Here is a 13,389-nt window from a genome sequence, read left to right on the forward strand (position 1 = left end):
CTGGCAGAATCCGCAGCTGCTTTTTATGCAGATTTTGTGCGGGTTTTTATGTGGAATTGATGCGGATTTTGTGCGGTTTTTGCCACTGCGAATTTTTAACATGGAGGGGTCCAGAAACGCTGCAGATCCACACAAAAGAAGTGGCATGCACTTCTTTGAAATCCGCAGCAATTCCACACTGATTTTCCCGCACCATGTGCACAGCTCTTTTTTATCCCATTGAATAACATTGTACTGTACATCACAGTGCGGATCCGCAGCAAATTCGCATCGTGTGCACATAGCCTAAGGCCAGTCTCACACGTCCAGATATTTCCAATACCGGAAGAAACGGTCCCGGAGCTATCCGTGTCCGTGTGTCATTTGTGTGCTGTCCGTGTATTGAAACAATTTGTTTCAATTTTAACCCTATGACTTTTAAAAAAAAAGCACACGGACGGCATCAGTGTGTGGTATGTGTTTAAACGCACCCATTGACTTTAATGGGTCCATGTGGTCCGTGAGCTCCCACGAACACTGACATGTCTCCGTGTTTTGCTCACAGTCTGTGAAAACACGCTGACATCTGCAGAGACACATTCATTTTTATGTGTCTACGTGTGTCAGTGTCTCCGGTACGTGAGGAAACTGTCACCTCACGCACCGGAGCCACTGACGTGTGAAACCGGCCTAAGAAAGGTCTTCATGTAATAGGCCTTGAGGGGCCTTTACCAACATGCCTTTAGTTAGGGGTCTAGTGTCCTAATGACAGGTCCCCTTTAAATGTGAGTGGGTGGGTTTATGTTGTACCCTTACTAAACACCTGCTAATTCTGAATGCATGAGGCTGAACACAGTGTGGCTGTGTGAGGAGCCAGGCAGCATGTACTTACACTTCTCAGACAGAGCAAGATATGAAAACCTTCATTTATCAACTGGTCTGGAAGACTGGGACATGGTGGAGGAAATGCAGCAGTGTGTGACTATTGACCAGTACTTTGTGGGTAAGAGCGTGGCCCTAATGTGGCTGGTGGGTAAGAGCGCGGCCCTTATGTGGCTGGTGGATGTGCTGTCTGGGAAGGTGCGACTCCATGCTGACTCTGTATAAAAATGTACAGGAACATCCGAGCTCTAATCATAGGTTACTGATGTGTGAGCCACAAAGTGTTTGTAATGCATTCATTGTGGAGCAAAATTCTCTGAAACTGAAAGAACCTGATTCATTGCTGCACAAACTGCAGGCAGGATGGATCCGAGCCTGGTATGTCGTTCTATCAAAGCTTTGGCATCTCAGAAACAATATACTTTATAGACCCATCAGTGTTGTATAGCTGGAGACATAAGTAATCCGAGACTGCCTGTGACCACCTTCTCCTGCTGACTGACAGGTCTCTGTTATGGAAAGACCCATCGATCACCTGCAGCAGCGGTGGGAGCAGCCGGCCCAGAGAGAGACCTGTCAATGATCTGGAGCAGCGCGGGATCTTTAAAGAAGTTGTCCACTACAATTTTTTTTTTTTTCATAAATCTTGCTATTATGTGCCACTGAAAACATCCACTGTGTCTATTTTAGCAATATAACCTGTTATCATGCTGTAGCAGCACATCTTCAGTGCTGGATCCAGCTCTCATGGGGTTAATCGACAACTTCCTTTCTCCTGAGTTATTGTGCTCTAATACTACAAGTTCCATGATGCATTGCACTGCCACGAAGCCCGAACCTAGCACACCCCCTCCAAAACACACCCAAACCCTCCCTCCTCTCCCTTCAAAAAGATTTGTGATGTCATTTCTGTCCAACCCACACTCCATTACACACAGATAGATGGATAGATAGATATGTATTTCCATATCCATGTTTCTAAACCCCTTCACCCCTGGAGCTTTTTTCGTTTATCGCTCCCCTTATTTCCAGAGCCATAATGTTTCGCTCAATGTGGCCATGTGAGGGCTTATCTTTTGCGGGACAAGTTCTACTTTTGAACGACACCATTGGTTTTACCATGTCGTGTAACAGAAAATGTGAAAAAAATTCAAAGTGCGATGAAATTGCAAAAAAGTGCAATCCCACACTTGTTTTTTGCTTGCCTTTTTGCTAGGTTCACTAAATGCTAAGGCTGTGTCATGTGCACACGTTGCGGATTTGATTGCAGATCCGCAGCGTTTTTTGCTGCACAGAATTGCATCAAATCCACAGTGTAGTGCACAACCAATGTAAGTCTATGGGAGCCGCAGACTTGTTGTGCACATGCTGCGGAAAAGGCCGCACCGAAACACAGCTTTTTTTTTTCTCCGCAGCATGTCACTTCTTTTGTGCCGAACTGCAGCAGTTCTGCACCCTTAGGCTGCCGTCACACTATCAGTATTTGGTCAGTATTTTACATCAGTATTTGTAAGCCAAAACCAGGAGTGGAACAATTAGAGGAAAACTATAATAGAAACATATTCACCACTTCTGCATTTATCACCCACTCCTGGTTTACAAATACTGATGTAAAATACTGACCAAATACTGCTAGTGTGACGGCAGCCTTAGACATTCATTGAGTCGGGCACATCCGCAGCAAAACCGCAGATGTAAAAAAGATCTGCAGTTCTGCTGCGGATGTGGGTCTGAGAAACGCTGAAGTTCGGGAGGAGGGAAGTGTGTGGGCGGTGACTGTGTATGTGTGTGCGGGCGGGGTCTGTGGGCTGTTCGGGTGTGTGCGGGACTGTTCAGATGTGAGCAGGTGGGGTCTGCAGGATGTTCGGATGTGTGTGACGCTGTGCGGGACTGATCAGGTGTGTGCGGGACTGTTTGGGTGTGCGCGTGGGGTCTTTTGAGGTGTGTGTGCAGGCATCATCCGATGGGACTACAAGTACGCAGCATCCAATCTGCAGCTAATTTGGATGTAATCCGGACGGTGGACACACACCCTACACTAGCCATACATCTATCAATAGATATATCTATCTAGATATATCTATAGATAGATATATGAATAGATAGATGTATGCATCTATAGATCTATCTATATGTAGATCTGTCTATCCATTTAATCTATCTGTGTGTAATTGAGTGCGGGTTGGACAAATGTAAAAGAGGAGATTGGACAATAATGACATCACAAATCTTTTTTTTTTTCTTCAATAATGCATCTTTATTTAGCTTACAAAAACGCACCAAAGAAAAATTAAAAAATGCATCAAAACCGCGCAAAAAATGCACCAAAAACTGCATCAAAACCGCGCAAAAAATGCACCAAAAACTGCATCAAAACCGCGCAAAAAATGCACCAAAAACTGCATCAAAACTGCACCAAAAATGCACCAAGAACTGCATCAAAACCGCACAAAAAACCCACACTAAAACCGCGCAAACAACGTGAAAAAAATGCATAAAAAACGCAGGTGCATTTTCTGCAAGGAGATGCAGATTTTGTGAAGAAAATTCTGCACCCAAATCTGCAACGTGTGCACACAGCATTAAACTGCCCTTCCATTATGATTCTCCATGTCATTACGAGTTCATAGACACCAAACATGTCTAGGTTTTTTTTATCTAAGTGGTGAAAAAAAATCCAAACTTTGTTAAAAATAAATAAAATAATTGCGCCATTTTCCGATACCCATATTTTCTGAGATATCGGGTCAGGTGAGGGCTAATTTTTTGCGTGCTGAACTGACGTTTTTAATGATACCACTTTTATGCAGATACGTTCTTTTGATCACCAGTTATTGCATTTTAATGCAATGTCGCGGTGACCAAAAAAACATAATTTTGGCTTTTGATTTTTTTTTTTTCTCGCTACGTAGTTTAGCGATCATGTAAATTTTTTTTTTTTTTTTTTTTTTTTTTACTGAAAACAGCTGACATGTTGCGGCTTTTGAAGTGGGCTCACCGCCGAAGCCCACCTCAAAGCGGGGGATACTGCCAGCTGACGTACTATTCCGTCAGCTGGCAGAAAGGGGATAGTGAACAATATGTTTCAGTTAAAAAAAAAAATGGCGTGGGCTCCCGTGCAATTTTCTGCGCCAGAGGGGGAAAGCAGACGGCCGGGGGCCAATATTTGTAGCCTGGGAAGGGGGTAATACCCATGGCCCCTCCAAGGCTATGAATATCAGCCCGCAGCTGTCTGCGTAGCCTTTACTGGCTATTAAAATAGGGGGACCCCCCCCAAAAAAAGACGTGGGGTCCCCCTATATTTTATAGCCAGAAAGGCTACACAGACAGCTGCGGGCTGATATTCATAGCGTAGAGAGGGGCCATGGCTATTGCCCCCCCCCAGCTCCAAATACCAGTCCGCAGCTGCCCCAGAAATGGCGCATCTGTGAGATGCGCCAATTCCGGCACTTAGCCCCACTCTTCCCACTCCCGTGTAGCGGTGGGATATGGGATAATAAGGGGTTAATGTCACCTTGCTATTGTAAGGTGACAGTAAGCCGGGTTAATAATGGAGAGGCGTCAATGACGCCTATCCATTATTAATCCTATAGTAGTGAAAGGGTTAAAAAAAAAAAAAAAAAAAGACGGCCAGAAAAAAGTATTTTAATATTCTTCATTTAACCATACTTTCCATACTTCAGCGCCTGCAAAAAACGTAAAATAATAAACAGTATACTACCTGTCCGCCGTAGTCCAATTAATAACGAGTGTCCCACGACGATCTCCCCTATAGAACAGTGACATCGGGTGATGTCACTGCTCTATAGGACCCTCAGTGACACACTGACAGGAGACAATGGCTCCTGCAGTGCATCACTGAGAGGTTACCTTAGGATAAAGTGTCACTTTATGGCAATAGCTGCGTGGGAAAATTTCTCACCCAGCAATGCCATAAGTGAGACTAGGGACTATTTTCTCACAGGGGCATAGGAATACATTGTGGGAAATACATTATGGAAGGATACCTACCATCATTGTATTCCTGGAGAGCGGTCACATCAGATGATACTGCTGCTCTCCACGGGAGATCGTCGTGGGACACTCGTTTTAATTGGATATCTGCGGATCAGGGAGTATATTGTTTGTTTATTATTTTACCATTTTTTACAGGTGACACTGGCTTCGGGGATCAAAGTGACAAGTGATGGTGAGTATGTAATCTATGTTATATGTACTGTATGTCAATATGTATGTTGTATGTACTGTTTGTTGCATGGCGCATGTTGGCGCATGTGCATGTCATCGCATGGCGCATGTCGCCGCATGGTGCATATCGCATGTGCATGTCGTCACATGGTGCATGGCGCATGTCGTCGCATGGTGCATGTCACATGGTGCATGTCGCTGCATGTCACATGGTGCATGTCGCTGCATGTCACATGGTGCATGTGCATGTCGTCGCATGGCGTTTGTTGCATGGCGCATGTCGTCGCATGCCAAATGTCGCATGTCATCGCATGTTGTCGCATAGCGGATGTCGGCGCATGCCATATGTCGCATGTTGTCGCATAGCGATTGTCAGCGCATGTCATATGTCGCATGTCGTCACTTGTCGCATGTTGTCACATGTTGCATGTCACATGGTGTATGTTGTATGTCTGTACTGTATATGTGTATGTGTTTTTTTTTTTACATTCAACACATTAGCTGGATGATGGGACTACTACTGTCCCATCATTGGCTAATGTGTCACTTACTGTCACTGTAGCAGGCAGAGCCCGATGGGACTTGTAGTCCCATCGGACGATGCCTGCACACAGACACACAGCAATGACGCCCACCCGCCGCAGACCCCAGCACGGCCAGCGGACCCATCGGACCGCCCGGCGCAGCCCCACGGCACATCCCGGCGCAGCCCCACGGCACATCTTGGCGCCAGCACCGGCGCTGCACCACAGCACATCCCAGGGCCGGCACATCCCGCAGACTCCCCAGCGCCCTCCCCCAGCACAGCCCTGCAGCCCCCAGCACAGACCTGCAGCCCCCAGCGCCGCCCACAGCCCAGTCACTCTTGATGAGTGACCGCTGTCTGTGGCGGCTGGTCACGCCTGCTCATGACGTCACGTCAATTTCCAGAGTCTGGAAATTGACGTGACGTCGATGGAAATTAGCGGCGGCTGCAGCCTGGGGGGTCACGTGACCTGCTCACAGGCGAAAACTGCGACGGAAGGTATTTACACAATTCATTAGGGGGGATACATTGGGGGGTTAATTGAAAGTAGTGGACAACCCCTTTAAGGTCTCCGATGTCCCGTGTTTTTCAAATACGCAAAGAAATGGAGTGTCATCAGTGTTTGATCAGTGTCAGGTTTTAACCATCAGTTTCATCACTGATTTTTCACATATGAATAAATAAAATACAAAGCTTCTTCTGTAAATTGAGTGTTAATCACGGACCGCGCAGGATTGCACTCTGATGCTGTCTGGTACAATGAACCCATAGACTTGCACGGTGACAAATTCCCTTTAAAAATGTACTTAGTCTGGTTTCACACTGGTGTTCGGCTGGTCTGCGTATGGCTGCGTACATCCTCCGTTAAGCTCCGCCTACTTCCACATGCGTCCTGCGTACCTATCTTTTAACAATGTGGTCGGCAGGCACGTCAAAGCACCGCATGCGGATGCATCCGCATCCAATGCATGTCCCTGCGTACCCATTGTAAGGCCGGGATCACACATATGCGAGATGCTCGCAGGTGAAATCGCTCCTCTGGCGCCGGCACTCCAGAGCGGAGCGTACAGCCGCACAGCAACACATGGAGCTGCACGCTCCGCTCCCAAGTGCCGGTGCCAGAGGAGGGATTTCCCCTGCGAGACTCGGCCGTATCTTGCGTATGTGTGATCCAGGCCTTAAATACAGGTACACAGGACGCAGGCGGAGCTTAACGGAGGATATACGCAGCCATACACAGACCAGCCAAACGCAAGTGTGAACTTAGCCTTAGAGCTTGTGTGCACATTGCAGATTTGCTAGCTAAACCTGATGCCAAAAAAGTGAGGGAGGAACCGGACGTGTCATGCACACGTTGCTTATTTGTGACTTGCAGATTTGGCGCAGAAAATAATTTTCAGCGTGTGAATTCTCTGTGTTTCCCTGCATATTTCACCACGGACTTCTCTCAAATCAGTCAAATACGCAGCAAAAACTTAAGCGTGCATGTTGCAGCTGCGCCTTTCCTGTCAAGAGACACAGAAATTTCTGCATCCATTTAATAACGTGTGCCCATAGCCTAAAAGTTATTTCTTGCGCTCTTCAGGTTTGCTATGGCTACTGGCCAGACATACATCATCTCTGGGAGTCTGCAGCATTGCATGTGGGTTTTCTTTACTGGGAGAGGGGGTGGCAATCCTGAAGGGAAAAAAAAAAAAAAATTATATACGGTATATATATATATATATATATATATATATATATATATATATATATATATATATATATATATATATATATAATTTTTTTTTTTTTTTGAATGTGTGAAAAAATCCAAAAGCTTGCATAAGTTTGCTACCAATAATCATTCACACATCGTATTTCTCCATGTCTGAGAAAAATAGATCAGTGGGTTTGATTATTTCATAAATGGAGAAAAAAAAAATTCTTCACCTTGCCCTATTCTGAAAGACTGTGAAAATCTGACCTCATTCAGATGTCATCCAAGTGCAGTCCAATATTTTTATTTTTAAACACTGACCCATTGACTTGCATTGCCAATTTTGATCCAACCCTCAGATCAACATCTGACATATCTCTGTGATTTTCTGAGGACTGGATTTTCCTCTCGGCACATGAAAAATCGCAGACGTGACTGGCCCCATAGACTATCACACGAACCATGAAAACTTGGGTAGCACTTGTGTGTGAAGGTGGCCTGACAGTAATCAAGCCATTTACAATCGATTGCTAAGGCCACGTGCACACACTCAGTGTTTGGTGAGGGTTTTTTTTGTTTTTGTTTTTTTACCTTAGTATCTGTAAGCCAAAACCAGCAGTGGGTGATAATACAGAAGTGGTGACGTGTTTCTATGATATTTTCCCTCTGATTGTTCCATTCCTGATCTTCGCTTACACATACTGAGGTAAAATACCGAACGTGGCCTAATGTTACTTCTTTGCTCTACTACTGCGCATGTGAAACGCCCGCCAGGGCCGTGGGGTACTCGGTACCGGGTTCGGTACATAAAGGGATGTCACGGCAGGAGCAAACCCGGTCCATGGCCGTCAGCGCCCAAGTAAAAAGGAGGGTCTTTAATGGGATTTGTGAGATAATAAGAGTTTGACGCCACCTGTGGTATTCGGTCAGGGATGACCGACGCTTCAGGAGTCCACAGGGGTGATATTATGGCAGCTGGGATGGTGTAGCTTCCCACAGGGTCCCCGGGGCTCCCGGTGTAATAGATGAAGATGGTGAGTGGTGCGATAAAGAACGGAAGACACAGTTGCGCAGTCTCTTTACCTGGTTTACTGATGGTAGCAGGCAGCCCCAGTCCAGAGCACCAGATCACAGGTACATGCAGGGTCCAGCCGGCTTGGAAGCGAGTTCGGAGTCCCCTTTAACCAGGTGGAGATAAAAGCCTTCCTTTTAGCGCGGTGGTATTGTAGTCCCTTACTGCCTAAGGCTTCTGGCAAGGTCATCTCGGTTCTCTCTGTCCCCCTTTATGTAGTACTCAAACCCGTATGACAGGTGACTCTAGCCTGTTTACAGGGTCTCTATAACGACCCAGGCTCTGTGTCACTGTGTCTCCTGGGTGTTAGTGCAGACAAGTTACATGTAGTCTAGTTGTCCTACGGGTTTCTGCTGTGCCTCCTTGCGTATGACACAACCTCAGTCTTCCAGTTACCGGTGTTGGCGCTCTATCAGGGAGGTAGCCCAGTCGCTTCTATTCTCCCTTGTTATCGCTCTCCTGTGCTTCGCTCTCCAGGACGTTCGCTACAAGCTGTTCTTCCTTCTGTATCTCGCTATCTATGAGCTGCAGCATTTCAGGCTACACGGCCCCTCACTCGTCCTTCTGCCTCAGACTGCTCCCGTCTCCTGTCTGGCACCAACTGTCAACTCTTCCCAACTGCCAGGCAACTGACTCCTTCTCCCGACCAGAGAGGGCAAGTCCCCCCTGAAGTCGGGTGTAGAGCTCCCCCTTCTGGCCTGGAGTCAGAATGGTGTTGTATGTGCTGATTACCTGTCAAAAGGGATCCTTCATCGCTTCCAAGCATGACATCACTCTCCCTGTGAGGAAAGCAATGCCACTGTGACAACCAGGACCCTGGAGAGTCACACATGCACAGTATGAACCAAGCGTCTCCAAGACTTCCAGGAAAAGAGAGAGCGCATGGAAAAGAGCCAGCGGTCAGTATGTGACCCTCCAAGGCGCTTTTCCCTAGCTCAGCCAGTCGGTCAGCTCGATTACAAGTCGGAGTAGCAGCTATTCGCTCTGAGCCTTTACTTCAGGAAGGAGCAGCAGTCACCACCGTTCTGATTTATGGCACGGAGCGGTGCGCTCTGTGTGAAGGGCTTCAGGTTAGCCCTGGTCAGTGCATTATCCTACACTGATGGCTATTAGGAGGATTTATTATTATTATTATTATTTATATAGCGCCATTAATTCCATGGTGCTGTACATGAGAAAAGGGGTTACAGATAACGTTTACAGTAAACAAATTTACAGTGACAGACTGGTGCAGAGGGGAGAGGACCCTGTCCTTACATTCTACGGGTTATGTGGTCAGACATAGCACACATCATACATCTTACTGTTATTACACTTGTTGAACCTTTTTTAGCTGTGAACTGGAACATTGAGTAGTGATAGGAATATGGCTGCATCCATATTGCATCAGTATTTGCTCAGTATGCCATCAGTATTCCATCCATACTGCATCCATTCTTTTTTTTTTTCTTCACGTGTAATAGAGTGTAGGGTTGAGTATGTCACCACGGAAGAGACAGACCAACTGTTGAGGGGAATTTATTAACAGGAGTAAGATTCTCCTCGCAAGGAGTAAGCAGAGGGTTAATAGAGATACAGTTAAGCTGAATCGAAAGGGTTAACGAGTGTTCTTGTAACTTATCAATCCAGGGCGGTCCTGACTGGAGGGTCCTTATTCCAACGTGGGTACAGTCACCAGCAGCGCTTGAGATCCTGAAGTCTCTGTCTCCTGGGAACTGGAGACTCCGGGGTTAAGTCTTTGCAGTCTTTTCTCCCAGGGAAGCTGGAAGTAACACAGCCACTCTGCTGCGAGTCTCTGTATATTAGGCTGACAGTCTCTCTGCAGTAGCAATGCTACACACACTGAGCAGTTTACTTGTTGCACTCGGGGGTCCTGACTTGTCACTGCGGTCACCGGGGCTGCGCGCTCAGGTCACTGTCAGGGGATACATCTTCTCTGATTACGGAGGCTTCCAAGTACACACTCTCACATCCAGCCTTCCCTACGGCTGGTATCTCGGCCTCAGTGCCCTCACGGGGAGCACTCTCTTTCGGGGAGTACGGCGCTGCAGCCTGCTCTCTCTCTCTGGCGCCTGTCCCCTCTGTCCCGCGCACTCTGCTCTCCCGCTCTTTTTCTGACCACACCCCTCTCTCTTCCTCTTTGCCCCCAGCTATCACATGGTCGCGTCTGTCCAGGGCAGAAAGTCTTCCCCCTCAACAACCCAGCTGTCTGACTAAGTGGTTCCAGGTAAGGAGCAGAGAAAGCAACCTCCTTACATATATACTACAATTTTCTGCTGAGACATCCCAGAAGGATCACGGGGTCATTGCTACTGATGCAGCACACTCATGACGAGATTTAGTCTGTCCATATTAGGGCTCATACTCACCTGCGAGAAACTCGGATGAGTCTCACACCTCAATACCCGGCACTCAGATCGGAGCGTGCGGCCGCATAGGAATACATGCAGCCGCATGCTCCGCTCCTGAGTGCCGGGAATTGACGTCTGAGACTCATCTGAGTTTGTCACAGGTAAGTATGAGCTCTTACAGATTAATACTACAGGGACACTTGTCTTACAGGCCGTTGGCTTCTTCCACACTTTTTTTTTTTTTTTTTTTTTACAAAAAAGTTGCATATCTTTACCATTTTTTTTTTCGTGAGGTTGTAGGGACCAGGATGCAAAAAATCCTATGGCCAGATGACACTTTAACATCTGTAGTGTAATGATAAAATCCCCACATATGATGCATTTTGGATGGAGTTCTCACCTGATAATGGCTCGCCTTCCTCTGTGCATTTGTTTTTTCTTCTTTATAATGATGACCATGTAAGGCTGAATTAATTTCTCGCACGCAGAGTTTGATGGAAATATATATATATATTTTTATATTCTTTGCTTAAGGCGATCCTGTCAGATCCCATGGCTGTCCCCATCCTCCATTCTAGCCGCATACAGGACAATGCCTCTGCTCTACATGTGTAATGTGAATACTAACCTTGCATTCCCGGAGCAATGTGCATATATACCGCAGGGTGACGTGCTGATGAGCCAGAAGACCAGCTGCCATTTCTTCCCTGCACTAGTCCAGCCTTGCATCTTCTCATCATGCCGCCCAGGGTGTGATTCACAGCCTGTATTCATTCCAATGGACTATGCTGACACTCTGAGGCCACTTTGTTTTTTTTGGCAAATGTTGCACATTTTTCTTGTGATTGTGGCAACACAATGTACCGTGACTTCCACATGTGAGCACAGTCGAATGTAGGCTGTAGTGATGAGCGAACGTGCTGGGATGAGGTGTTATCCGACCATGCTTGGGAGATAACCGAGTGTATTCAGCATACTCAAATAATATGTTCAAATCCCCCGCACCTGCATGTCTTGTGCCTGTTCGACAGCCATAACACATACAGGAATTGCTTTACAGTGTTGCAGGTGTCGAAGTCACGAAACATCCAGAGGCGGGGACTCAAAAGATTTTATTCGATAACGGTGAAGACCCTCGGTCAGCACGCGAGCATGCTTGGATCACGCCCTATCCCAGCACGTACAGTTAGGTCCATATATATTTGGATAGAGACAACATTTTTCTAATTTTGGTTATAGACATTACCACAATGAATTTTAAACAAAACAATTCAGATGCAGTTGAAGTTCAGACTTTCAGCTTTCATTTGAGGGTATCCACATTAAAATTGGATGAAGGGTTTAGGAGTTTTTAAAGGGACCAAAAGTAATTGGACAGATTCAATAACGTTACATAAAACGTTGATTTTTAGTACATGTTTGAAAACTCTTTGTTGGCAATGACTGCCCGAAGTCTTGAACTCATGGACATCACCACCAGACGCTGTGTTTCCTCCTTTTTGCTGCTCTGCGAGGCCTTCACTGCAGTGGTTTTCAGTTGCTGGTGGTTTGTGGGACTTTCTGTCTGAAGTTTAGTCTTTAACAAGTGAAATGCATGCTCAATTGGGTTGAGATCAGGTAAATGACTTGGCCATTCAGGAATATTCCACTTCTTTGCTTTAATAAACTCCTGGGTTGCTTTGGCTTTGTGTTTTGGGTCATTGTCCATCTGTAGTATGAAATGACGACCAATCAGTTTGGCTGCATGTGGCTGGATCTGAGCACACAGTATGGCTCTGAATACCTCAGACTTCATTCGGCTGCTTCTGTCCTGTGTCACATCATCAATAAACACTAGTGACCCAGTGCCACTGGCAGCCATGCATGCCCGCGCCATCACACTGCCGCCGCCGTGTTTTACAAATGATGTGGTATGCTTTGGATCATGAGCTTTACCACGCCTTCGCCATACTTTTCTCTTTCTGTCATTCTGGTAGAGGTTGATCTTGGTTTCATCTGTCCAAAGAATGTTCTTCCAGAACTGTGCTGGCTTTTTTAGATGTTTTTTAGCCTTTTTATTCTTGATGCTTATGAGTGGCTTGCACCGTGCAGTGAACCCTCTGTAGTTACTTTCATGCAATCTTCTCTTTATGGTAGATTTGGATATTGATACGCCGACCTCCTGGAGAGTGTTGGTCACTTGGTCGGCTGTTGTGAAGGGGTTTCTCTTCACCATGGAGATTATTCTACGATCATCCACCACTGTTGTCTTCCGTGGGCGCCCAGGTCTTTTTGCATTGATGAGTTCACCAGTGCTTTCTTTCTTTCTCAGGATGTACCAAACTGTAGATTTTGCCACTCCTAATATTGTAGCAATTTCTCGGATGGGTTTTTTCTGTTTTCGCAGCTTAAGGGTATGTGCACACGTCAGGATTTTTTCTTGACAAAATCCTGAGAATTCTGCCAGAAATCCGCGTGCTTTTTTCGCGCGGAATTTGCGCGTTTTTGACGTGTTTTTTGCGCGGATTTTTCCGGAATGTCCATTTTGATAGGAAATCTGCAGAAAATCCGCAAAAAGATAGAGCATGTCCGGATTTTTTGCGGTATGCGTTATTTTTTGCGGGAAAAAACGCTAACATATGCACAAAATGCGGAATGCATTCTAAATGATAGGATGCATAATGATAGCGTTTTTTTAGCGGATTTATAGCGT

General features: G+C 46.2%; 1 protein-coding gene across 1 annotated transcript in view; it reads left to right on the top strand.

Moving 5' to 3' along the window:
- Positions 1-861: 861 nt before the first annotated feature.
- FOXR1 (forkhead box R1) overlaps positions 862-13,389 on the top strand; it is a 30,523-nt gene continuing 17,995 nt past the window's right edge. Inside the window, exon 1 of the mRNA XM_069741179.1 lies at positions 862-982. Within this exon, the coding sequence (XP_069597280.1) occupies positions 862-982 (121 nt within the window). The remainder of the gene's footprint in view (positions 983-13,389) is intronic.

This window comes from Ranitomeya imitator, chromosome 10 (assembly GCF_032444005.1).
Source record: "Ranitomeya imitator isolate aRanImi1 chromosome 10, aRanImi1.pri, whole genome shotgun sequence".
Taxonomy (NCBI): domain Eukaryota; kingdom Metazoa; phylum Chordata; class Amphibia; order Anura; family Dendrobatidae; genus Ranitomeya; species Ranitomeya imitator.